The 27,632-nt window shown below is 43.3% G+C and overlaps 1 protein-coding gene across 2 annotated transcripts in view; it reads right to left on the reverse strand.

Annotated features, from left to right (window-relative positions):
• KCNT2 (potassium sodium-activated channel subfamily T member 2) overlaps positions 1–27,632 on the reverse strand; it is a 574,767-nt gene that overhangs the window by 62,636 nt on the left and 484,499 nt on the right. For both annotated transcript variants that reach the window (XM_075287704.1, XM_075287703.1), the window contains exon 22: positions 14,056–14,167. In XM_075287704.1, coding sequence (XP_075143805.1) covers positions 14,056–14,167 — 112 coding nt within the window. The remainder of the gene's footprint in view (positions 1–14,055; positions 14,168–27,632) is intronic.

The following is a 27,632-nucleotide window of genomic DNA, read 5'->3' on the forward strand; positions in this document are numbered from 1 at the left end:
GCAAAGTTGCAACGGCTTCTCAGGGTTGTAATTGTATGTAACATATTTGGATAGTAAAATAAATCTAGCAATGACTAGGTGTGGAGCTAGTTGGGTTGGTGGTATATCAATTACTACTATATTTATAGTTTTCAAAGGTAAAAGGAGACTTGACTGTGAATTTACAGAGGACTATGCTTACAGAGGGACCATGAGATTAGGTATGTTACAGAGGACTATGCTTACAGAGGGACAATGAGATTAGGTGTGTTACAGAGGACTATGCTTAGAGAGGGACAATGAGATTAGGTGTGTTACAGAGGACTATGCTTAGAGAGGGACCATGAGATTAGGTATGTTACAGAGGACTATGCTTACAGAGGGACAATGAGATTAGGTGTGTTACAGAGGACTATGCTTAGAGAGGGACAATGAGATTAGGTGTGTTACAGAGGACTTATCTATGTCAGAGTTGAAGGGAGACTAGTGGTGAACTGGTAATGTGGAGCAGAGAGGAGTAAAATACATTTAGAGTACATGCAAACAGGAGCAGATTAAGAGCACCATGGGCTATTCAGAAAGCTTGGGCCCCCTTTCACACCAAAGATTCAGTGACAGAATAATGTCCCATAGCAGCCCATTAGAATTTCAATATTTGGGAAACAAAAAAGGGAAATGTGTTTGTGTTTTTTTTTTTTAACACTTATTTTTTTTATGTCATAATAGACCTTCAGGGCATTTTAACTTAACTGTCTTCACTGTCTGGATATTCTGGGCATGGGAGATCAGTTCCTTCTGTGGGACCAGTAAAAGAACCAAAAGCAGTCTTTTCACGTACAGCCACATTTTCGAGCCCATACAGGAGGCCAGTCTTGTGACAACCTGTAAGTATATTCATGTGTATTTTTCATACACTTGAGAAAGGGGTCTTCCCCAAAACGCTGTCCCAAGCGTTGTGTGTTTTGAAATAATTTAATAAAGTACGTGTTTTATTGAAGACCTACAGAGTTGCGCAGTCTTCCTTTTCATCCTCTGGTCCTTATTCTGTGGGACCAGTTCCCTTCTCTTCTTGACATCTGCCTGCACAATAGAGCATGCCAGTACTTCGGCTCTATTGCGCAGGCATGGAAGATTGGTAGATGTGAAGAAGAGGAGGAGCCGGTCCCTCAGAAGGAAGTGATCTGATGTTTCATGTCCAGAAGATCTGTACAGCAAGACATGTAAGTATAATAGGGGGTGTGTGTGGGATAGTATTGATGATGTTTTGTTTCTGAAAATGTGCCTGGGGCAGTTACATGACTGCCCCAGCGATCTCAGTAAATATTCATTTTTTATAAAGTAAGTAAGTTAGAAGTTAGGCGGGGAGAGGGTGTTTAGCTCAGTGTAGAAATATCATTTTATCCCTGACAACCCCTTTAACAACCTTTTGGAACTTTTTATATGAACTCAATTTAGCAAAATTCATTGATAAGGTATAAATAAAGTTTCCTGACAGCGATAGTGGTATTCCCCTATATATTATTAAGATGTAAACTGTGATCTGAGATACATGAGTACTTGTAAAGTGCAGGCACATGCCTCTCAGACGCTCTTCTGCTCTCCACATTATGGTTTGTGAAAAATTGCTATGAAAGATGTTATATAAAATCTGTAAAATATAGTAATTCTACATACATTACATGTAAGAGGGATGAAAATCGCTCTCTTACCAAAGTTAAGAACTCTTGAGAGGAAAGGACTGCTAAACTAAACTTGCACTATTCTTTATGAGCATCTCCTCAGAAAACAGGTCAATGTGACTCCTCTCAGATAATCAGCATAACTGACTTCTAAGGTGGTTTTATAGGTAGACGGGGGATTTTTAATACAACAAAGGAAAAGCTAAAAAGATGATTCTATGCTCTTGGTGACCAGGGGTTAACGTAGCCTCTCTGATGCCTGAGGCGACCTATAGAAGGACAACCCTCTCTATATAAGTATCTGACCCAGCAATCTCTTCTGATTTAAATTGTAGGCCATGCCCCTCCATTTACAGATCAAAAAAATCCCTTTATTTGCCAAACAGTATAAAACACCCTTTATAGTATTTTATCCCCTTCACTGTTCCCCACAGTATATTACTCCTTTACTGACCCCTCAGTATATTGTCCCTTTTAAGGACCCCACACAGTATATTGCCCTTTTCTTTTTGGACTTCACACTGTATATTGCCCCCTTTTTGGCATCCACACATTGTCAGTCTTAGTTTTGGGGTCTATACTCTAGGATCTCCGCATACACTTGCCTCACCTATCCTGGTCATCTTCCTCTGGTATCTCACATCCTCTTCAGGCCTCCATGTGAAGTCATGCATTCTGGAGATCACCATTCAGACTTGTGATTGGACTTCAGTTGTCATGTGGGGTGCATCAAGTGTCCTGAAGTCATGACGCCCCCAGGTAGCCGCTGTGGCCAAATTACAGTGACATCAACAGTGACCTCAGCGGATTTGCTCCCTCACTTACAGGAGAAATGTGAGGGGATTTTAACAGGGCAACACGGTGGCTCAGTGGTTAGCCCTGTAACCTTGTAGCGCTGGAGTCCTAGTGTTCAAATCCCACCAAGGGAAGAAAACCATCTGCAAGGAGTTTGTAACCTAACCATGATTTCACCTATCTTCACTACCTGCACTATGTCTGGAGTGCAAAATCATTACCCAACATCTCTGCTCGCTGCTCACCGCAGAGACCTTACTGATTTCGAGAAGGTGCTACTCTTGTGAACGAGACTTTCCAGGAAGCTGTCTAGCTGTAGGATGCAATTGGATTTACTCTCCCCTTCTGCAACCCCTGGGTTTATGGAAAAAAAGAACTGCAGACTCGTTTTACTGCCTCTGAGATCTCCTCAATTTTGAAGCATTCACAGGGATTCTCAACTTGTGTCCGCTTGAAAGAAATGCACTCAAGCTGCTATAAAGATGGTACAAGACTGAATGGTTATTTGCCTACAGTTTATCATCTTCTTCTTACTGCTGGAGTTGCTGTTAGTCAAAAGGCTCTCTACTCCGTATACGGTGGCACTGTGCATTAATACAACTCTTCTGGAGAGAAGTCCAAAGAGTTATTAGATCTATCACCTCTGAACCACTCACTCTGACGCCATTCTTAATCTGCCTCTCTGTTCCACAGATGGGATTTTCACCCTCAAAGAACAACCTGGCTACCCACCTCATTAAAGCTGCTAAATCTTTGATTCTTCTACATTGGCATCAACCCTCTATGCTATTGATTTCCGAATGGGTAAATGAAACAGATAAAATCTCAAGATACGAAGAACTACTGAGTTGGAGCAGATTTTCACAGATAAATATCTCAAAATATGGACCTCCTGGCTCCGATTCCGAAAATCTCAGATCTCCTCTGACAGCACTCTTTGACCAGATACCTGCCTGCCTCTCATTCCCTCTCACCGTGCTAGATCCCCACATTGTTATTTCCCCTACTTCTCTGTAGCCTCGCAGATAGACCTCACATACCCCTCTTCCTCCGCTATCATACTTTGATTCTTCTGGAGTGCATGCTTACTATTTATTCCACCGTTACATTTCTCTTCCCCTCCTAATTAAACTTAGGTATAGCCTTAGATCTGAAAACCAGGAAGTGGAAGGGAGAGGAGACATGAGAGTAGCTGAAACCCTGAGATGGGAAACCTCACTTAATATTGTGAGTAGAGATGAGCGAACACTAAAATGTTCGAGGTTCGAAATTCGATTCGAACAGCCGCTCACTGTTCGAGTGTTCGAATGGGTTTCGAACCCCATTATAGTCTATGGGGAACATAAACTCGTTAAGGGGGAAACCCAAATTCGTGTCTGGAGGGTCACCAAGTCCACTATGACACCCCAGGAAATGATACCAACACCCTGGAATGACACTGGGACAGCAGGGGAAGCATGTCTGGGGGCATAAAAGTCACTTTATTTCATGGAAATCCCTGTCAGTTTGCGATTTTCGCAAGCTAACTTTTCCCCATAGAAATGCATTGGCCAGTGCTGATTGGCCAGAGTACGGAACTCGACCAATCAGCGCTGGCTCTGCTGGAGGAGGCGGAGTCTAAGATAGCTCCACTCCAGTCTCCATTCAGGTCCGACCTTAGACTCCGCCTCCTCCGGCAGAGCCAGCGCTGATTGGCCGAAGGCTGGCCAATGCATTCCTATGCGAATGCAGACTTAGCAGTGCTGAGTCAGTTTTGCTCAACTACACATCTGATGCACACTCGGCACTGCTACATCAGATGTAGCAATCTGATGTAGCAGAGCCGAGGGTGCACTAGAACCCCTGTGCAAACTCAGTTCACGCTAATAGAATGCATTGGCCAGCGCTGATTGGCCAATGCATTCTATTAGCCCGATGAAGTAGAGCTGAATGTGTGTGCTAAGCACACACATTCAGCACTGCTTCATCAAGCCAATACAATGCATTAGCCAGTGCTGATTGGCCAGAGTACGGAATTCGGCCAATCAGCGCTGGCCAATGCATTCTATTAGCCCGATGAAGTAGAGCTGAATGTGTGTGCTAAGCACACACATTCAGCACTGCTTCATCAAGCCAATACAATGCATTAGCCAGTGCTGATTGGCCAGAGTACGGAATTCGGCCAATCAGCGCTGGCTCTGCTGGAGGAGGCGGAGTCTAAGATCGCTCCACACCAGTCTCCATTCAGGTCCGACCTTAGACTCCGCCTCCTCCGGCAGAGCCAGCGCTGATTGGCCGAAGGCTGGCCAATGCATTCCTATGCGAATGCAGACTTAGCAGTGCTGAGTCAGTTTTGCTCAACTACACATCTGATGCACACTCGGCACTGCTACATCAGATGTAGCAATCTGATGTAGCAGAGCCGAGGGTGCACTAGAACCCCTGTGCAAACTCAGTTCACGCTAATAGAATGCATTGGCCAGCGCTGATTGGCCAATGCATTCTATTAGCCCGATGAAGTAGAGCTGAATGTGTGTGCTAAGCACACACATTCAGCACTGCTTCATCAAGCCAATACAATGCATTAGCCAGTGCTGATTGGCCAGAGTACGGAATTCGGCCAATCAGCGCTGGCCAATGCATTCTATTAGCCCGATGAAGTAGAGCTGAATGTGTGTGCTAAGCACACACATTCAGCACTGCTTCATCAAGCCAATACAATGCATTAGCCAGTGCTGATTGGCCAGAGTACGGAATTCGGCCAATCAGCGCTGGCTCTGCTGGAGGAGGCGGAGTCTAAGATCGCTCCACACCAGTCTCCATTCAGGTCCGACCTTAGACTCCGCCTCCTCCGGCAGAGCCAGCGCTGATTGGCCGAAGGCTGGCCAATGCATTCCTATGCGAATGCAGACTTAGCAGTGCTGAGTCAGTTTTGCTCAACTACACATCTGATGCACACTCGGCACTGCTACATCAGATGTAGCAATCTGATGTAGCAGAGCCGAGGGTGCACTAGAACCCCTGTGCAAACTCAGTTCACGCTAATAGAATGCATTGGCCAGCGCTGATTGGCCAATGCATTCTATTAGCCCGATGAAGTAGAGCTGAATGTGTGTGCTAAGCACACACATTCAGCACTGCTTCATCAAGCCAATACAATGCATTAGCCAGTGCTGATTGGCCAGAGTACGGAATTCGGCCAATCAGCGCTGGCTCTGCTGGAGGAGGCGGAGTCTAAGGTCGGACCTGAATGGAGACTGGTGTGGAGCGATCTTAGACTCCGCCTCCTCCAGCAGAGCCAGCGCTGATTGGCCGAATTCCGTACTCTGGCCAATCAGCACTGGCTAATGCATTGTATTGGCGTGATGAAGCAGTGCTGAATGTGTGTGCTTAGCACACACATTCAGCTCTACTTCATCGGGCTAATAGAATGCATTGGCCAGCGCTGATTGGCCGAATTCCGTACTCTGGCCAATCAGTGCTGGCCAATGCATTCTATTAGCTTGATGAAGCAGAGTGTGCACAAGGGTTCAAGCGCACCCTCGGCTCTGATGTAGCAGAGCCGAGGCTGCACAAGGGTTCAAGCGCACCCTCGGCTCTGATGTAGGAGAGCCGAGGGTGCACTTGAACCCTTGTGCAGCCTCGGCTCTGCTACATCAGAGCCGAGGGTGCGCTTGAACCCTTGTGCACACTCTGCTTCATCAAGCTAATAGAATGCATTGGCCAGCGCTGATTGGCCAATGTATTCTATTAGCCTGATGAAGTAGAGCTGAATGTGTGTGCTAAGCACACACATTCAGCTCTACTTCATCGGGCTAATAGAATGCATTGGCCAGCGCTGATTGGCCAGAGTACGGAACTCGACCAATCAGCGCTGGCTCTGCTGGAGGAGGCGGAGTCTAAGATCGCTCCACACCAGTCTCCATTCAGGTCCGACCTTAGACTCCGCCTCCTCCAGCAGAGCCAGCGCTGATTGGCCGAATTCCGTACTCTGGCCAATCAGCACTGGCTAATGCATTGTATTGGCGTGATGAAGCAGTGCTGAATGTGTGTGCTTAGCACACACATTCAGCTCTACTTCATCGGGCTAATAGAATGCATTGGCCAATCAGCGCTGGCCAATGCATTCTATTAGCGTGAACTGAGTTTGCACAGGGGTTCTAGTGCACCCTCGGCTCTGCTACATCAGATTGCTACATCTGATGTAGCAGTGCCGAGTGTGCATCAGATGTGTAGTTGAGCAAAACTGACTCAGCACTGCTAAGTCTCTGCATTCGCATAGGAATGCATTGGCCAGCCTTCGGCCAATCAGCGCTGGCTCTGCCGGAGGAGGCGGAGTCTAAGGTCGGACCTGAATGGAGACTGGTGTGGAGCGATCTTAGACTCCGCCTCCTCCAGCAGAGCCAGCGCTGATTGGTCGAGTTCCGTACTCTGGCCAATCAGCGCTGGCCAATGCATTCTATTAGCCCGATGAAGTAGAGCTGAATGTGTGTGCTTAGCACACACATTCAGCTCTACTTCATCAGGCTAATAGAATACATTGGCCAATCAGCGCTGGCCAATGCATTCTATTAGCTTGATGAAGCAGAGTGTGCACAAGGGTTCAAGCGCACCCTCGGCTCTGATGTAGCAGAGCTGAGGGTGCACAAGGGTTCAAGTGCACCCTCGGCTCTCCTACATCAGAGCCGAGGGTGCGCTTGAACCCTTGTGCAGCCTCGGCTCTGCTACATCAGAGCCGAGGGTGCGCTTGAACCCTTGTGCACACTCTGCTTCATCAAGCTAATAGAATGCATTGGCCAGCACTGATTGGCCAGAGTACGGAATTCGGCCAATCAGCGCTGGCCAATGCATCCCTATGGGAAAAAGTTTATCTCACAAAAATCACAATTACACACCCGATAGAGCCCCAAAAAGTTATTTTTAATAACATTCCCCCCTAAATAAAGGTTATCCCTAGCTATCCCTGCCTGTACAGCTATCCCTGTCTCATAGTCACAAAGTTCACATTCTCATATGACCCGGATTTGAAATCCACTATTCGTCTAAAATGGAGGTCACCTGATTTCGGCAGCCAATGACTTTTTCCAATTTTTTTCAATGCCCCCAGTGTCGTAGTTCCTGTCCCACCTCCCCTGCGCTGTTATTGGTGCAAAAAAGGCGCCAGGGAAGGTGGGAGGGGAATCGAATTTTGGCGCACTTTACCACGTGGTGTTCGATTCGATTCGAACATGGCGAACACCCTGATATCCGATCGAACATGTGTTCGATAGAACACTGTTCGCTCATCTCTAATTGTGAGTAATACAATACAGTATATATTTTAAAAGTTGTGTTTTAAGTGTTTTTTTTATAAGGTTAAATATGTTGCATGTCCATGTTCTTTAGAAACTGTTCACATTATTTCAATATAATAAATGACTAATATCAATATGTACAATGCAGGTTTTTCCTAATATACTTTTTTAGGGTGAACAGTCTTGTGTTCTTCCCATTGCCCATTTCCCAGTTCTGTCTCCTAAGCTGCTGTAGACAATAGGGGGTCCTTTCTCTCCCAGATGCTCCTATGTTTATATTGATGGCCTAGTAGACAGTCCCTCCTCCTATTCATTAAGCATCATGTTAAAGAGGTTGTCTGGCCCCAAATCTTATTTTTATACTGATGAAATAAACACAGTATATAATCTATCAGGGTCTGACAACCAGACCCCGCATATATTATCTGGAAGCTGGTGCAGTGTACGGGGGCACCCAGAGAGCAGGTAATAGGAGTGACATTACAGTTCACCAGAACCACTGTAGGAGCAATGCTGTATACACTTCCCGTCCACTAGCAGCTTCCGGCACCCAAAGACTGCTAGGACAAATGATCAGTGCAAATCCTATGGATAGGTCATCAGTATGAAAATTCAATTTTGGGCCGGACAACCTTACACACATTGAAAATGAGACCCATGAATATACATGTATAAATTCTAAACTATTGAATTGATGTTACTTTGTAACAGTTATCATTGTTGTATTGGTCAACCAGATATGATTTATAACACCAAACAATCATGTATATATTATACGAATATGCTTTATATATACAGATTTATAATATTCCCATTATGCTATGTATTCTATTGTATGAACAGCATAAACAATAATTAACACCCCCATAGCACAATAAAGCCATCGAGAGCTTGTCATATCATATCCTGTGTATATTCTATTATCACATAATCCCACAAGTCATGCCAGAACATCAAAAGTGTTGTTTAATGCCGGGAACTTAAATTTTTAGCTGTAATTTAAAGCCGGAAATTACTAGACCTTCAAGGTGATTCATCTGCTGCTGATTTTCACCAAAAGCATCTTGACATCAAGCAACAGATGGGAAAATAAATGTTAAACTCTCCAGTCCATTAGCCATCTCGCTATTTCATTACACATTTGGATAAATAATTAATTAGACAAATTTAGATCGCCTTCAAACCAGTTTAATTGCTTGTAAATCAAAGATGTGGTTGAGCATAATGAAAAAAAAAAAATAGTATATGGCCCCTCGTTAATATTTGATGAACTAATTCACATACCGCTGCTTCATAAACAGCCTGTTTTATAGCTGAATTCATTTCTAAGACCAACAATTTAACTATTGCCTATTGATGCAGTATTTCAAGGAACAAAAGCAATTATTGAAGGGGTTGTATATGACCTATAAATCTCTTCCAAAATTCCTCAGAGCAATTCCTTTGCATCGGTTTAGAGCCTATATGTAATTGTGCAACTCTCTTATTTATTGCTTTAGTGGATTAACAAATGAAAACTGAAGCAACTTTGCAAACAGTCTTAATTAAACATATTGCATATTGCATTGGTTGAGTTGCATGCAAGCCAACTTTGAATAAGGGCCTCTTCGTTACCCTAAACCCTGTCCCTGCAATGTTGTCATACCAGACAGAATATACACATAGTTGTAGCGTGGAAAACCAGGTATCTACTCATATCTGTATCAGTGGCAACAGCCTAAATTAATTATAGTCCATATAACACAATTAACACTATCATTTGGAATAACTCTCAAAAATGCAGTACACAAATTTATATACAGTATGTACTGCAGCCACCGGTTTAGCAAGAAAATGTGTTATAGCATAGAATGGGCATCTCAATCTCCAACTACTTAAGTAGATCTTCTACACCCACTTCATGTGATGTAGTAGATGCATTTTCGAGGACTGCATTGAGGTATCAGAAAATAACGCCTTAAACTAATGAAATGATACATAGGCACTCATATTTATAGAATGGCCACTCCACCATGTAGACCCAACCTAAGGCCATAGCCAAGGCAGAATTATACAACAGAGCTTCTCCACTGAGTTCCATCTGCAATAAAATTTCCACCTACAAAAGTTCTGCTTATAGAGTGTGGCAAGGAATAAGAATCATGTCAAAGATGCCCAAATATGCATCTGGCTAAGGAATAAAAAGAGAACTCACACTTTAAGGCTGGTTAAACCATCTTTACCTGTGTGCATTCTGAACCTGCAGATGTATGTTGCTTTTTTCCTTCTTCTTGCAAACTAAGGTTTTGTCTACATAGGTCAAATTTGCACTTTAAGTTTTGCTGTGAAGAATTGTGGAATCCACAATTAACATATGGATTTTTGCACCTTTCCGTACAAATTTTATGCTAACAATACAAATTTTATGGAGAAAAGGAAAAAAAATGCAACAAATATTAAGTTGTAGATAAAAAGTTGTTACCTAATGCATGAAGCTGTAGGTAAACTGGAATTTCTCCAATCTATCTTCATTCCTGTTGCCACTACGTATATACTAAACTGGAATAACTCCTTGACTCCTCCCCCCTCCCATCAGTCCAAAGTCTTCAATTTTGTAGTGCTTCCAGCTGCAGCCCATGTCACCCGATATCCCAGCCTATACTATATCTCACTGCTAAGCGCACTGACACAGAACTAACAACTGGACCCCTGTAGCATCCACTGCACTATTCAGGAAGACCCTTACACCAGTAGCTCTTCTTACGGTAACCCTCTCTGCCAGCACTACCACCCATCTTCCACACTGCCATTGCTGTTCCTCTAGAACAACCCAGCCTTTTTCCCTATTCTCCTGAGCTGGTGACTGATATTCCAAAGGATTCCTCACTGGGACTGCATCATCCACTTAACTTCCTTGGGGCTGGGAATGACACAGCATGCTTCTGGATCCAATGGAATTGGTCAGAGAGTGCTACATCAATGTAAGTGAAGAAGACTCCTCAAACTATCTTGGAGTTCCCTCCAGCTTTGACTTGGTGACTTGGCAGAGCAGTGTAAGACAAAAATTGACATAGGGCACTTGTTTCTAGTGAAGTACTGAAGTTTGTGCAGGGACTCCTCTAACAGCTTAGGTGTCCTAGTCATGTTTCATAGCTTTTTCAAAAACCTCTAGCCATCACTGACTGGCCAGGGATGACTGTATAGACCCTGTCTGTGCCAAGGGGGATTACAGATAATTAAAGTCTGGCTTTCTGAAAATAACCAGTATCCAAACTGAGATATCCAGACTTTGAAAACTAACTACAATATCAGTCAAAATACTCATAGCATCACTGCTATCTAGTGTCTGTCTTGAGTGTGATGTCAGACGCATGCAGGAAGGGACCCAAAGAAAACACTGAAGAACTGACTTTAACTGTTTGTGTGACATTAGACGGAGGCCTGAATAGGACATTGGGTATCGCTGAGGCCATGACGATGCACAGGAAACAAGCTGAGTATAGGTGTTTGTTAATTTTACTCACCTCCACCATGTCTTTCCTTATTATACTCAAGGGTCTGAGTTGCCCAAATTATAATAGCGCTTTATGGGTGACAAACCCCATAAGATTAAGTGTTTGGCCTGAGCTAAACATTGGAAAATCTGAGTCAAATCTAAAATTAACATACCACTTTGTGGGGGTCAAAAAGGGTGGTCTTAAAGGGGAGTCATCAGTAACCCATCACTGCAGTGTAGACACTTTGAACAAAGCAGAATTTGTCTTACACAGAGAAGGTATGGGCAATGCCTTCAGAATTGCCCATATGATCCAGTTCTCCCAGTCATAAAGTATACCACTGTTATCAACTAAAGCAGAAAATGTTTTCGACTGAGTGGACCTTCATGAAAATAGCCCTATAGAAAATGGCTCTGATGCTTCCAGTGCCATAGCCTTATAATATCAGCAACTGTCAGGGTTAATAGGACCTTGTCCCTTAGTTTTATTATCTCTATCGGGGCTGTCTCCTATCCCTGTTTTTATTTGTATTCTCAATAAAAACTTTGATCCATCCTATCAGACAACATTGTGAACAAGGATACTTATTATATCGCAGAAAACCAATCCTGATGTGTCCTTTTCTATACTGTACTCCATATTCCATCAATACTAGACCCTGTAAAACTTTATAATAAACACCAAGTCTTCTTCACTGTAAGGACTGTGAATCTCTGGTCACAACAGTTACAGCTGACAGCTTTAAAAAGTAGCATTGATGGTTATGGACATGTATAGAATGTCATGATGTTTACCATCCCCAGTTTGCACTTGATGGACATATGTCTTTTTTCAACCATCCTAACTATGTAACCTCACAGCCTTAAGCACCCAATATTACCCATCCAGAAAAAAATAGTAGCAGCTGCTAAACACACCTTCCATTTGAATTGTCTACTACTTTAATTATTAAGTAATACAGATCTCACCCTCTCCGACCTCTTAGTACTTTCTCAACTATGTGCCTTTTCTAAACCAGATACCCAAGACCATTAAAGGGGTATTCCCACCTCACTTACTCATCAGTCTTCCCTGCTGTAAAATCTTCTTTCTTCCTAGTTTCTTGCATCATTTGGTGGGCGGGGTTTCACATGCAACCTGCTGTTTAGCTCTGCCCTCAAATTCATGTGTAGCTCCGCCCACCCATATTGGACTATGAAGTACAGGCAGCAGCAACTCCATTCTGTGTTACATACAGAGACTGCCTGTCTCTGCCATAATGAACACAATTGAATTAGCTAACCTGATAACTGGGAGAACAGAAGAAATGAAAGCAGCTCCTCTCCCCTATCTGAGAGCAGGACCTAGGTCACGTGATGTAGACACAGGAATAGCTAGATACACAGGCTCGCTCCCTGCACTTAGCCCCTCCTCCCTCCCCCCTCACAGCAGCAGATACATCACTTGACTCATGAGCAGCTAAGTCAGGGCTGTGGCCACAAAGAATTGAATAAAGTAAGATAGTGGACAAACAAAGCAGTTCTGCTGAAGCAATGTATTTAGGAAAAGTCTTACGTCCACATTAACAAGCAGTATAGATAGGATCCTTGTGATGGGACAACCCCTTTAAGGACTGAAAGATACATTTAATTTCTTGGCTGGGAAGGTCAAATTGCAAAATGCTAGTTATACTCAAAATCACATAAACACCACAGACTTTCTTATCTACCTAACTGCTATTGCCTTCTTATATTAAAGGGGTTTCCCAATCTCTAACCCATGTTTCATGCTGATGACCTATTCACAAGCAAGCTGCCATTGATGGGGCCATTGATATACAGTGGACTGGGTTGCAGCTCCAGTCCTATTACTTGAATAGGTGCAGACTACAGATGTTCTGGTACCTGGAGGCTGCAAGAAAAGCTGATCTGTGCAGAGTGTGACAGATTGGAGTCAGAGTCTGACAGATCAAGTACTGGTGACCTAGATAGGTCATCAGCATGAAACATGCATTTAACCTTGAGCAATCTGTATCACCTTACAGCAATGGAGCCAATGTGATTAGCAGCCCAGGACAATCTTCCTCTTCATACTTTTGCTTCTCTTAGTTGCCATGTGGCTCTGGGTATTTTATTATATTTACTACATTTCCTATCTTTCCACCCCATATGTGTATTATATAGAGGTAATACATTCACTATTGACTATGATGTGATCTAAAAACATGAAAATGGTCATATTAAGGCATTATTTGTAAGCTGTGAAAAATTCAGGAAAAGGAGATTTTAAAGAAAAATCCACACAATGTGATGTTATGTGCAGAATACTAAGAATAAGAACAGTTGTGTATGAATAAGAAATCAAAATATCGTATTCACTTTGGTAGGACGGTAAAACACTGTGGATCTTCTTCAGTAAAAACCATGATGGTAAATATGCAACGGTTCTGACTTGTGTGATCTGACCCTTGACGAGAGTAGAAAGATAACAGCAGCATACAGGGTTTTTTGCCCTCTTGCATATATTGAGGTGCCTTCTCCTGACTTCTGACATAGGTTACCTTTTCTTTTAGTGACATTTGTTTTTTTATCAAATTTACTACTCATATATACAAAAAAAATAGAAAATGTCTTCCTCAATGTAACATATGCCAAATCTATGACAGTACACATCAGTATGGGGCATCGTGTGACTGCTTGCTCTACAGTTAATTGTCATACAAATAAACGTTTATACACTGGAAACAATAGAAAGCAAAGGTCTTGGTAAATGTGATATCATTTCTGTCCTACATAAGCTATAGAATGTTCTAAAAAATAAATGTAAGTTTAATATTAATTATGTTAATTATTATCTGTAATATTAGTTTCTTACCTTCTCAAGCTTAGAAAGAGCTAAAGAATAACAGTCCTTAGCCCGAAACTGCATGAATCGCATATTTGCTGGATGCGTTAGCTCTGTGATGATGCTGAGACTTGAAAATAACCTAAAAAAGACAAAGACACATTTTAATGTATATATTCAGAAACTGCAGTTTTACTAGTTGGAATTTTATTGCTGTGAGTGAAGGCAAACACATAACTTTTTATGTCCCCATATAACATTTAGCTATGGAGTATTTCCAGTGCTAGCAATGTTTAGCAATACCCATGAAACACTGCACAAGACCTTAGTGTGACAGACCACAAGCCAATAGTCCTGACAGACTGTTAGTTACTGAACCATTAGACTTATTTAACATTGCGACCTATCAAACAGACTCAATAACAAAAGGCATAGGAAAAATTACTATTTTAATTTTGTGGATATCTTTAAAGTAATTCTAATTGTTTGTTGCCTGGCTATGTCTTTTACAAAGCTGACGTTACTGTAGTTTCTGTTATAAGGTGGCTATACATACGAGATACTTGTCGGCTGAAGACTCGGTTCAGGAGAATATATATATGTACTGAACAAGGATATGTGAGAGAGTCACTGCCATACTTCTAATTTCTAGAGTACATATAAGGACCAGGAAGAAGGACCGCGCTTCGCCAGATATCAAGATAACCAATTTATTAAAGTTCAACAGCAAACACGTTTCGGGTATAGGTTGCCCTTCTTCAAGTGCAAAGGAACTGCCATGATGGGGGCTCAAAAATGTGCCTGCTTGCCTGGATGGCCAGATGTGTTATCTTGATATCTGGTGAAGCGCGGTCCTTCTTCCCGGTCCTTATATGTATCCTTCACACCCTTGGTGAATAGGACCCAGTCGCTCAACCACATATAGGGAGGAACCCCCTATAATTGGTTTCCAGGCACTTACAGTAGTTGTGAATTTCTCACAACTTCATCAGGTGAGAGTACATTTAACCCTGTTACCACACCATCAACTTAACAATACTTCACTATATACAGCTCGGTGCTGTTTTGTTTTTTATTTTTTCTAATTTCTAGAGGACAGAAGAGTCCGGCAGCTTGCATCTAACTGCCCGGTCCTCACCCTCCTCAATATCTGGCCTCAGTTCCACACGGGGACCCCCCCAAACGCACTACCAAACGCATTTGTAAGCTGTGTGCAATGAAAGCACACAGACCCCATAGACTATAATGGGGTCCGTGTGCTGGCCCCGCACTGCCCTCACGAATCATGTGGAAAGGAAAGTAGATTGTGAACTACTTTCCTGTCCACATGTTCCCTGGGGATATCTCGCGGCAAGCACAAGTACCCCATTATAGTCTATGGAGTCTGTGTGCTTTCACCGCTTACAAATGTGTTCGGTAGTCCATTCGGGGAGTCCCCCTTGCGGAATCCCCCGAATGGATTACTGACACAGATATGAACAAGGCCTTAAGAGACAGAAGTAGGAAGGTATAAGAGTTTGTCCAAATCTACAGAAAGGGTATATCACAAAAGTGGTATCAGAATGTGAGTATGGAGAAAAGCACATACAGCAATCTGCAGGGGGAGGAGTGAATTGCACAGGCAGTGTTTGACTATTGAAAATAGTGGCTAATCCAACAATGTTCAGCATCGGTGTCTGCCAGTGCATGGGTGGGCTGTAGAAAAATGGATAAGCACAGAAATGAAGCAGAAATCATATAAAAGCTAGTGAAGGTAGCAGCATCTTGTCCGCACACCTTCCATCCAAAATGTATTACTGGGAGAGGAGATAGGCTGACATTACACAAGAAAAATCAGAATGTCATAGTAACTGATATGCTGACAAAAAAATAAAAAGAAATGTAGTGGGTCAGCTTATGGGTAAGTTAAAAAGTTTCAATAACATTCATAAAACAATCCTTATTAGTTGTGTCCATATCTTTTAAGTCTTAAATGTGTTGTTAACAGTAAAGGTCTAAAATATAACATTAGTGTAGTATTAAGAAATATATATATACTGATATAATAGTACAGTATGCAATAATCTAACACATTTTACAGAATAACACAAAACAACTTATTATACTTAATACTTATTATATGAATATAAGATACACAGGAAGATAAACAGATAACCTCATGTCAATGGAAACCATAAAATGCTTCTAAAAGAAACAAGGTGTGAAAACTGAGTAATGTTGTTTCAGTGTACGGGCAGATGATAAGTAGCCCCAAGAGAAATCCCTCTGCTTCAGAAACAGGGAGATAGATGGCTTTGTTTACTGACAAGTTGCTGCCACAGTCGGGTGTTTGATACTGTGATGAAATCTCCTGTTATATGAGAGACAGAGTTTGTGCATTTACTGAATCTGTTTAATAGCTGTTCTAGACAGTTTATACTGGTAATACAGTAAGGCCATATTCAAGACTTAAAGGATTTTCAGAACCATCAGCCACAGAACGGTCAGCTAAATGATGAGATATTGCCTTTAGGTTTCCCTGTGTTATGTTTTTTTTTTTTTTTTTTTCCAATTCAAAAGTTTTATTAGGGTTTTTGAATTTTTAACAGAACAAGAAAGAGCGCTTACAATGCATGGGTATAGCAAAAATAGAACAGTCAAAATATCTATAAAGCATTACACATATGTGCATCCGTAAGGTAACAACGATAGACAGGTAACATCCGGAAAGTCAGAAAAATTGCAATGTAGACGTTGCGTCCAATACCGCAAAATACGCAGCCAGAGCGGATATCCAAACCCAAACATGTGGGAGGGTGTGGAAGGAAAATGGACATAAATATTCAAGAACAGAGCGGAGTTAGGCAAGAAAAAGAAAAGAGTGAGAGAAAAAAACAGAGAGAAAGAAGAAGAATAGAGCGATTACAATGCAGGTATGAAAAGCAGAGGCAAGAGCAGAAGAACGGAAAGTCAAAAGAATGGGAGGGGAGGGGGGGGAATATAGGAGAGTGAAAAAGGGGGGGGGGAGAGAGGGGGAGGTGAGAAATGATAAAGGAGGGGGGGGGGAGGTGCAGAAGCACATCACACCTCCATGAGCCGTAGGCCTAGTGCCTATACAGAAGCCAAGGGGTCCACGTCTTCACGTATCGGTCATGAGATCTGGAAGACCAGCACATCAGTTCGTCAAAGCGGGATATCTGGTTCACCTTATCAATCCACAACGAGACTGGAGGAGCCGAAGAGTTCATCCAATAAAGGGGGATGAGGGATTTTGCTGCTGCCAAGAGATGCGTGACTAGCTTGTCCGATGCAGGTTTGTAGTCGCCAGACGGCTGGAACAAAAACACAGTTTCAGGAGTGAGTTGGAAGTAAGGATAGCTGACTGCGCGGATAACCTTTTCTACTTGTAGCCAGAAGTCCTGAATCACCGGGCATGACCACCAGATGTGTAAGTAAGTGCCAGCTGCAGACTGACATCTCCAACAGCGGTCTGAAGAATGCAATTTTTTAGCATGTAACCAAACAGGCGTCCTGTACCAACGTGAGACCAGCTTGTAGTTGTTTTCCTGCAACCGAATGCAGGGGGAAAAGCCATGTGACCTGGATAAGAGCATTTCAACATCTTCATCAGACAGTGACAGTTGAAGGTCTGTCTCCCAGTCCATCACAAACTTCGGTCTGCAGGGGAGGGGAGGATCAACAAAATGAGAGATATAGTGTGAGATTTTTCGTAACATATGAGTCGGCGACAGAAGCAGCTTCTCAAATTCAGTCAGTGTAGATCTAGGAGTGTACTGGCAGAGAATTTTGTCGAAAACCACTGACATGTTCCTTTTGTGAAGGAAAGTGAACACTCTATCAGGGAGCAGTGAACAAACCTCATCAGCCGACAGCAAACCTGTAGGGGTGACCATATCTTTGAAATGCATGCCACGAAAGAGTGACCAAAAATCTGACAGGGGACCAGGGGATACATTTGCCAGAGATGGAGCGAGGTGCAGCGGGAGCAGCGGGGAAGGTTGTGGAAGAAGTTCATTCAGCAGATCCGTCCAGGCACTCACTGGGTCGAATAAAAGTGGACAAGAGGATGCGGACTGGCTGCGGTGAGAGCGTGGAAACCATAGCACAGCATCAAGCGGGACCTCCATGGCGTCTTGTAGTAAGGCAGCAGGCAGTTCAGATGCAAGTCGAAAGGCGAGATCAGCCCACCAGGACAAGCGGATAGCCGTGTGATATTTCTGGACATCTAATAAGCCAATTCCGCCCTGTTTCTTCTTTTTAGTCAGCTGTGCCCAGGAAATTCTCGGTGTTTTGTTGCGCCAAATAAAACGAGTGAACATGCTTCTAAGTGAGGAAAAGAACGAAGCAGGCAAGGCAATGGGTAGCATGGACATACGATAAACAATTTTGGGGAACAGGTAAGTTTTCAGCAAGTTCTTTCGCCCGAACCAGGACAAAGGTAGGATATCAAATTCCGCCAGTGAGCATTTCAGGTCAGCAATCAGGGGGGGGAAATTGGCGTTATACAGGTCTGCAAGATTGGGTGTCAGTTGCGTTCCCAGGTATTTAAGAGGCTTCGTAGACCAGTGAAAAGGAGTTACCCCTTTCAAGGAGGCAACAGCTGTCGGCGGCAGAGTCACATTCAGCACCTCGGATTTTGAGAAGTTTGCCTTATAACCAGACAGATCACCATAAGAAGTCAGGAGTTGCATCAGAGCGGGAAGGCCTTCCGCCGGGTTCGATATGACAAATAGGACATCATCAGCGTAGGCAGTAGATTGTAGCAACTTGCCACCAGAATGAACACCTTGAATTGCACTGTCCTGCCTGACCGCTTGCAATAGGGATTCTAACACTAGGACGAACAGGGTCGGGGACAAAGGGCAACCCTGGCGAGTACCATTTGATATGGGAAAGCTATCTGAAAGGATCCCATTAACCTTCAGCTTCGCCGTGGGGTGGTCATAAAGGGACAATATTGCAGCAATGAATCTTTCTGGCAAATTAACCGGTTAAGGACCAGGCCCAAAAGTATGTTAAAGACCAGGCCTCTTTTTTCAAAACTGACATGTGTCACTTTAAATGGCAATAACTTTGAGACGCTTTAACTTACACAAATGAATTTGAGATAGTTTTCTCGTAACACATTATACTTCATGTTAGTGGTAAACACTAATCAATATTTTTGCATTTATTTATTAAAAAACTAGGAAATTTGATGGAAATTTGAAAAAAATTGCAATTTTCAAAATGTGAAATTCTCTGCTTTTCAGGCAGATAGTCATACCATCCAAATACATGAATAAATATTATCTCCCATATCTCTGCTTTATATTGGCATCATCTTTTGATTGTCTTTTAATTTATTTTGGACGTCACAAGGCTTACAAGTGTAACAGCAATTTTCCAGATTTACAAGAAAATTCTCCAAACCAATTTTTTAGGGACCACTTCAGTTCTGAAAGTAATTATAAAGGCCTGTATAATAGAAACCCCCATAAATTACCCCATTTTCAAAACTGCACCCCTCAAATTATTCAAAACAGCATTTGGGATGTTTGTTAACCCTTTAAGCATTTCATAAGAATAAAAATAATATGGCAGTGAAATTTAGACATTTCATTTTTTTTCACTAATACATTCATTTAGACCCAAAATTAACACATTCACAAAGGGTTGAAGGAGAAAATGCATCTGACAGTTTATTGTGCAATTTCTCCCGTGCACAGAAATACCCCACATGTGGGTGTAAACTGATTTTTGGGCACACGGCAGTGCATGGAAGGGAAGGAGCGACACTGGGTGTTTGAACAGCAGATTTTGCTGGAATAATTTTCAGCGCCATGCCTTATTTGCAGAGACCCTAGAGTACCAAAACAATGGAAACCCCCCAAAAGTGACCCCATTTTAGAATCCACACCCCTCACAGAATTCATCAAGGGGTATAGTCAGCATTTAGACCCTACAGTTGTTTCACAGATTTTACTAACATTGGGATGTGTAAATGAAAAATTACTAAAATGTCACTTTATCTCCAAAGTTTTCATTTTCACAAGGGGTTAAAGGAGTAAAAGCCCCCCACAGTTTGTTAAACAATTTCTCCTGAACACGGCAATACCCCATATGTGGCTATAATCTGCTGTATGGGAACATGGCGGGGCTCAGAATGGAAGGAGCGCTATTTGGCTTTTGGATGGCAGATTTTGCTGGAATAATTTTAGGTGCCATGTCGCATTAGCAGAGCCCCTAGAGAACCAATACAGTGGAAACCCCCTAAAAGTGACCCCATTTGGGAAACTATACCCCCCACAGAACATATTAAAGGGTAGAGTGAGCATTTTGACCCTACAGCTGTTTCACAGATTTTATTAACATTGGGCCATGAAAATGAAAAATTACTTTTTTTCCAACAAACTGTCAATTTAGCCCCAAATTTTTAATTTTCACAAGAGGATAAAGGAGAAAAAGCTCCCTAAAGTTCGTTACACAAATTCTGCTGAACACAGAAATGCCCCATATGTGGTCATAATCTGCTTTATGGGAACATGGCGGGGCTCAGAATGGAAAGAGGGCTATTTGGCTTTTGGAGGGCAGATTTTGCTGGAATATTTTTCAGGTCCCATGTCGCATTTGCAGAGCCCCTAAAGTACCAATACAGTGGAAACCCCCTATAAGTGACCCCATTTTGGAAACTACACCCCTCATAGAATTTGTCTAGGGGTAGAGTGAGTATTTTGGCCTCACAGGTGTTTCACAGATTTTATTAACATTGGGACGTGAAAATGAAAAATTACTTTTTTTCCCAATAAATCGTCCATTTAGCGCCATAGTTTTAATTTTGCAAATAGTTTAAGAGTTAAAAGCCCCCCAAAGTTTGTTACACAATTTCTTCTGAACACGGCAATACCCCATATGTGGCCAAAATCTGCTGTATGGGTACATGCTGGGGCTCAGAATGGAAAGAGCGCTATTTGGATTTTGGAGGGCAGATGTTGCTGGAATAGTTTTCAGGTGCCATGTCGCATTTGCAGAGCCCCTAAAGTATCAATACAATGGAAACCCCTCAAAAGTGACCCCATTTTAGAAACTACACCTGTCAAGGAATGTATCAAGGGGTATTATCATTTTGAGCCTAAAATGCTTCCCAAAAATTAATGTACAAAATGAAAATTGAAATTTTTAAAAATATGCCATTTCGGTGCCCAATACGTTGCACCCACTTTGTGTTGTCAGAGACCTGCACTCCTAAAACTATTAAGTGGGCCATCCCGGGGGTCAAAAAATTATATATGTGGGTGTAAACTGCTGCTTGGGCACACAGCAGGGCTCAGAAGGGAAGGACCACTGTGCGTTTTAGCTTTTGGGGTACAGATTTAGAGAGACCCTCTGGGCGCCATGATGTTTTTGCAGAGCCCTGGAGGTTCCAGTAAACTGGAATTCACCAAGAAGTGACCCCATTTTGTAGGGGCAATTTTAGGGTCTCTGCAAATGTGACATGGTGTCCAAAAACGAAGAATCTAAATCTGCACTCCAAAAGCACATATTGCTCCTTCACATCTGCACCCTGCTGGGTACCCAAATAGCAGTGTATGCCCACATGTATGACACTGGTGTACCCCGGATAACGTACTTAATGCCATATGTGGGTAGAAATGGCTGTTTGGGCACAGCCGGGGACAGAAGGGAAGGAGCGCTATTTTGGTTTTTGGAGCACAGTTTGGTTTTTGGACGTCATGCCACTTTTGCAAAGCCCCTGAATTGCCAATAAAGTGGAATCCGCAGACATGTCACCCTATTTTGGACACTACCCCACTGATGGGATTTATCAAGTGGTGTAGCGAGAATTTTTAACCCTTGAGTGTTGCATTTATTTAGTTTCCAGAAATGAAATCGCAACTGATAGAGAAGTTAAAAATGAAAATTTTACAGATTTGCCATTTCAGTGTGCAACATGTTGTGCCCGACTTATGTCAGCAGAGACACTCCAAAAACTGTTAAACGGGTATCCCAGGCACAACAGCTTTTAGAGCGTTCATCTCTGATACAAGGTGGGCACAACATATTACGCACTGAAAGGACGTATTCCTGGAAAAATGGTCATTTTCACCTCTCACAGTCCACTACAGTTATAGTTATATATATAAAGTTATAGCAACACTTGGGGGTTAAAAATGCTGTCTGTACCCCTGGATAAATCCTTCAGGGGTGTAGTTTCCAAAATAAGGTAATTTATCAGGGGATTCCAAATTACTGGCGTTTCAGCTCTACAAAAGTGTCATGGCATCCAAAAACCAAACCGTCTGTGCTCCAAAAACCAAATGACCCTTCTTCCCTTCTGTGTCCGGCTGTGCCCTAATATCAGTTTATACCCACATATGACATTACGTGCATTATCCCGGGTACACCAGTGTCATACATGTGTCATACATGTGTCATAAACTGCAGTTTGGACGTACAGCAGGGCGCAGAAGGGAAGGAGCGCTATGCGGCTTTTGGAGTACAGATTCAGATGTTTGGTATCTGGACGCCATGTCATGTTTGTAGAGCCTGTAAGGTACCAGAAAAGTGGATTCCATGGGGTACCAGGAGTGACCCCATTTTGAAAACTGCACCCCTCAAAGAATTTATCAGGGGGTGTAGTGAGTATTAGTATCCCGGACGTGACTGCACAGCGGATGGCGAAGAGGGAATGTATAAGCTGTGCGGAGGACATTGCAAACACCAAATTCCCTACTATGTCCCCGTAGCTCCTATGATTGGGGGAGTCACTCTGGGGGTCACTTTAGGGGTCACTTCTGGTGTCTGTTCCCTCATAAGCTGTAAATCTGGGGTGTCCCCTGATATCCGCTCACACAGCTTATATATTCCCTACATGACGCACCCAGTTGTGTTCTAATAATTTGGCGATTTTTGAGGGTTTTTGTCTTCACATTGTGAGATGCTATATTTTCTTTATGTTTCTGGTGACGCGGCCATATAAGGGCTTATTCTTTGCGGGATGAGATGCATTTCGTAATGACACCATTTTTGGGTGTCTACATCTTATTGAATACATTTTATTAACCCTTTTTTGCTGGATTTTAAAAAAAAAATCAATCCTGGCATTGAGTTTTACTTTTTTAATTTTACACCATGCAGCGTACAGAATAAGTAACATGTTCCCTTTATTCTGCGGGTCGGTACGGTTACGGAGATACCTCATTTATAGTATTTTTTTATGTGTTACTAGTTCTGCAGAGGAAAAACACATTTGGGGACATAAATCAATGTTTTTTGCATCGCATCTTCTAAGAGGCGTAACATTTTTATTTTTCGGTTGACAGAGTTGGTTGAGGGCTTATTTTTTGCGGGACAACCTGCACTTTTTATTGGTACTGTTGTCGGATGCATATGACTTTTTGATCACTTTTTATAGCATATTTTGTATGGTGAGATGGCGAAAAATCATTACTTCCGGCGAGTTTTTTCCGTTTTTTTTTTCCGGCGTTCGCCGTGTACATTAACTATTATTTCAGTTTTATTGTACAGATTGTTACGGACGCGACAATACCAAATATGCATTGTTTTTATTACTTTTTAGTTTTTTTTTATATAATTCATTTTCTATTGAGAAAAAGGGATTTTTGGGCTTTATAACTTTATTAATTTTTTTCATACACTTCATTTTATTTTTTTTACATTTTTTTTTACTTTTTCATGTGTCCATTTAGGACACTTCAATCAGCAATACTTTGCTGATATAGAATGCCATGTGAGACACAGCATGCAGGTGTCCCACATGGCATTCCGTAGCAGGATGTCAGGCTGTGTAGACGCACAGCCTGACATCAGAAGGTCCTGGCAGGATCACCAGGTATGTGGGGGCTCCGGGCAGTCTGGGGTCACTGGCCAGACCCCAGACTAACCTTTACTGCTATCGGCACCCTCCGATCTCGCCGCGGGGGGTGCCGATCAGCTTCAATTGTCGGCGGATGCCTTTCGATCGCGCCGTGATGTTTCACGGCGCGATCGAAAGGGTTAAAACGTCCAGTCGGACTCAGTTCCGACTGGACGTTATTGAGGAAGGGGTTAGGTGTTAGTAACACCTAACCCCCGTCCTCCCCGCACCCCTCCCCCCGCGAAATAGGTACCTAAAGACAGGACGTATTTTTACAATAGTCCGGTCTTTAGGTACCTGGACCGCAGGCCGTAAATTTACGCACGGCGGTCCTTAACCGGTTAAATCGGCATAAAGCCTCCGTCATAAACTCCCAGGACACCCTATCAAAGGCCTTCTCGGCATCTACGCCGAGTAGGACCAAGGGGACTTTGCGTTTATGTGCCATATGGATCAGAGGTAGCAGTTTCGCAGTATTGTGTTTCCCCTCCCTTCCCAACACAAAGCCAGATTGTTCGTCATCTACTAACTGTGGGACTAGTGGCTGTAAGCGTTTGGCTAAAACCTTCGCCCATATTTTAACATCTAAGTTTAAGAGCGATATAGGGCGGTAGTTACTACATAGGGTGTGATCCCTTCCCTCCTTAGGGATAAGAACAATATGAGCTTCTAGCGTTTGGCGAGGAAAAGAAGCACCAGTCAGTAGGGAGTTACATAATTGGGTAAGGTGAGGCAGGAGAATTTTAGACATTTTCTTATAATAAAGCAGGGGGAGTCCGTCAGGACCAGGGCTCTTACCAGTCGGCATACTACTAAGCACCTCTTCAACTTCAGTCAGGGAGACAGGGGCTAGGAGAGTCTGATCAATATCATCTGGTACCGAGGGCAAAGACAAGGCCTCTAAGAAGGACTTAATAGACTTTTGTCTGTCAGCAGGGGGAGCCAAGGTCGGGGCCAAATTGTACAGGTCCGAGTAATATGATACAAATTCGGATGCAATAGCTTCCGTAGAGGTGTGCTGCCGCCCGTTCGAGCTCTGAATACAAGAAATAAAAGCTTTCTCTTGCGCCTTCCTAATGAGCCTAGTCATTAACTTCCCCCCTTTGTCCCCATGAGCATATAAGAGCTTCTTATAGTGCATGTGCTGTTTAGCAGCCTTATGGTTTAGGACATCTAGCAATTTGTTTCTCAATACGGAGAGTTCTGCAAGCTGTGATACGAGTAAGGATTTCTTGTGGACCCTTTCTAACAGAGAAATGCGGGCAAGAAGTTCATCAATCTCTTTCTGCCGCTGCTTCTTGACTCTGGACGCCAGAGAGATGAGAACTCCTCTCATGTATGCTTTATGTGTTTCCCACACCACGGGGAAGCTGACATCCGGCGTCAGATTCGTCTGGAAAAAACTATCTAAGTGGTCTAAAAGAAATTTCACATGAACATCATTGTCCAGTAGCGTTTCATTCAAGCGCCAAGTCCAGGTAGGTTTGGGGATCTGGGTGAGCAACAATATAGCATGAACCGGGGCATGGTCTGATATGGTGAAAGACCCAAGTGAGGTAGATTGCACCTGAGGAAGAAGCTGTTTAGACATAAAAATGTAGTCCAGTCTATGGTATGAAGCACTAGGAATGGAATAAAAGGTATAATCTCGGTCTGTGGGGTGTTGCATGCGCCATACGTCTAATAAATGCAAGTCCTGTAGCGCCAATATTACTCTACGGAGAGCTCTCTGGGAGATGGCTTGGTGAGAGGAGGAAGAGTCCAAGGCATAATTTAAAGGCATATTCAAGTCTCCGCCAAGCACAATAGAACCTTCTGCAAATAATTGTAGCTTTTGTAAGGCGGCAAGTATCCAGGCAACTTGCCCCCTATTCGGAGCATAGAAATTTGCAAAGGTATAACGTTCAGATGCAATAGTCCCTTTGAGCAGCAAAATCCTCCCTTCAGCATCACCATACTGCTGAGAGCAAACAAACGGGACATCTCTGTGTATCAGCGTGGACACTCCTTTGGATGCCGAGGACGGATGTGGGTTGTGAAAACATTGGGAAAATTGAGACTTCGGGAAAGCAGGTACATGAGCGCCTTTAAAGTGGGTCTCCTGAAGAAATATAATGCCTGCCTTTTGTTTACGAAAAAAGAGCAGGGCATGTCTCCGCTTCTGGGGCGAGTTGAGCCCTTTAATGTTGTACGAAAGGCAATGCAACAAAGCCATCGACTCGATGAAGAAGACAATGTGCAGGAGAAAGGACGGGAAGGAAGAGGGAGGTGTGAGAGAGAGATCAGAGAGAGGGAAGAGCAAGCAAAGAGAAAGCAAGGTAGACTAAGATGGGAAGGAAGCGAGAGGGGGATAAAGGAGAAAGGGAGAGGCAGAAGAAAGAGAAGGCCAGAGTAAGCAGAGAAGATTAAAGACAAATAGGCAGTTGTAGGTGGGATGTCCGGTCAAGGCGACACCAAGCAAACAATGCCGGACAAGCCCTATCAATATGTTACAGAGCACAATAAGAAGATGATAACTGTAATAACAGGTGTTAAACAGCGATGTATTAAACAGTAAACCGTTTATATAATAGAACAACCATACACTAATAGAATATGACCGTCTAATGCTGGAACACAGAGTAAAAAACCAATGAGGGTGGAGAAAAAGTCTGATCGGAATGGGACCGTCGCCCACCCCAAAAAGGCGAAATAACAGAACATGGCCAAAGACATGAAAGCATATAAAAACGAGGTCAAAGTACAGGGGGAGAAAAGGGAGGAGGGGAGGGGGAAAACGGGAGGTGAGAGACAAATGTAGAGGCAGGTGAAGTAGGGGAAGAGCCGGGAAGGGAAGAAGGAAGGGGGGGGTGGAGGGGGAGAGGAAGGAGGGGAGGGGAAGGGAGGAGGGGGGGAGGGAAGCAGGGGGGAAGGACGAGTATGGGGGGGGGAATTGGGGTGGGCAATAAGACAAAGAAACAAAGAAAAAGGAGAGACGACGGGTATATACGATTCACAAGCACATAAATCACTCCTAGAAACCCGTACAATAAGGACAAAACCTGTTACAGGCACCCAAACAGTGACCAAGAATATCAAATGCAACTGTAGATCAGGTTGACGCAGAGCATCAAGAGCTCATTCAGCCCAAAAACTAGGGGAAAAAGGGAGAGGAGGGGATGGGAGCGGGGGGGAGGGGGGGGTGCAGGGAAGGGAAGGGGAACTAAACCGGATCTAAATGGACCTCATACAACCAGAGTAGAGCAGAATCCAGGAATAGCAAATAATAGCTACTAAGGAGAGCAAAATGCGACAGCGGGAGCCAAGCAGCCCGTCGCCGCAAACTAAGATGGCAAACTCGGGGTAAATAAAGGCCAAACATAACTACGGAGCGGAGAAATACGTCTCAGCTAGCATATCACGGCAGGAGTCCAGCAGCTGTGGTATCCGATGACCTGGTCACCACTTTCCCCTTCCTAGGGGAGCGATGTCTGCCCGACAGCCGAGCGGAAGTCAGAGGTGCAGGTAAGGTAGGTAACTTGATGATGTCTTCTTGAACCGGTAACCATGAGGGCAAGGTAATCTGAGGGATATCCAGGATCTCCCATAACGGATCTAGGTCTTGTGGTGAATGTACAGTATATCGTCTGCCATTCTTCAGGATTGCAATCCCAAACGGAAACAGCCACGCATATCTCAGGCCTTTAAGGCGCAGCTGATCCAGAAGGGGCTTAAGAACTCTTCTCTTCTGGAGTGTGGAGGGAGCCAGATC

This window comes from Leptodactylus fuscus, chromosome 9 (assembly GCF_031893055.1).
Source record: "Leptodactylus fuscus isolate aLepFus1 chromosome 9, aLepFus1.hap2, whole genome shotgun sequence".
Classification (NCBI taxonomy): domain Eukaryota; kingdom Metazoa; phylum Chordata; class Amphibia; order Anura; family Leptodactylidae; genus Leptodactylus; species Leptodactylus fuscus.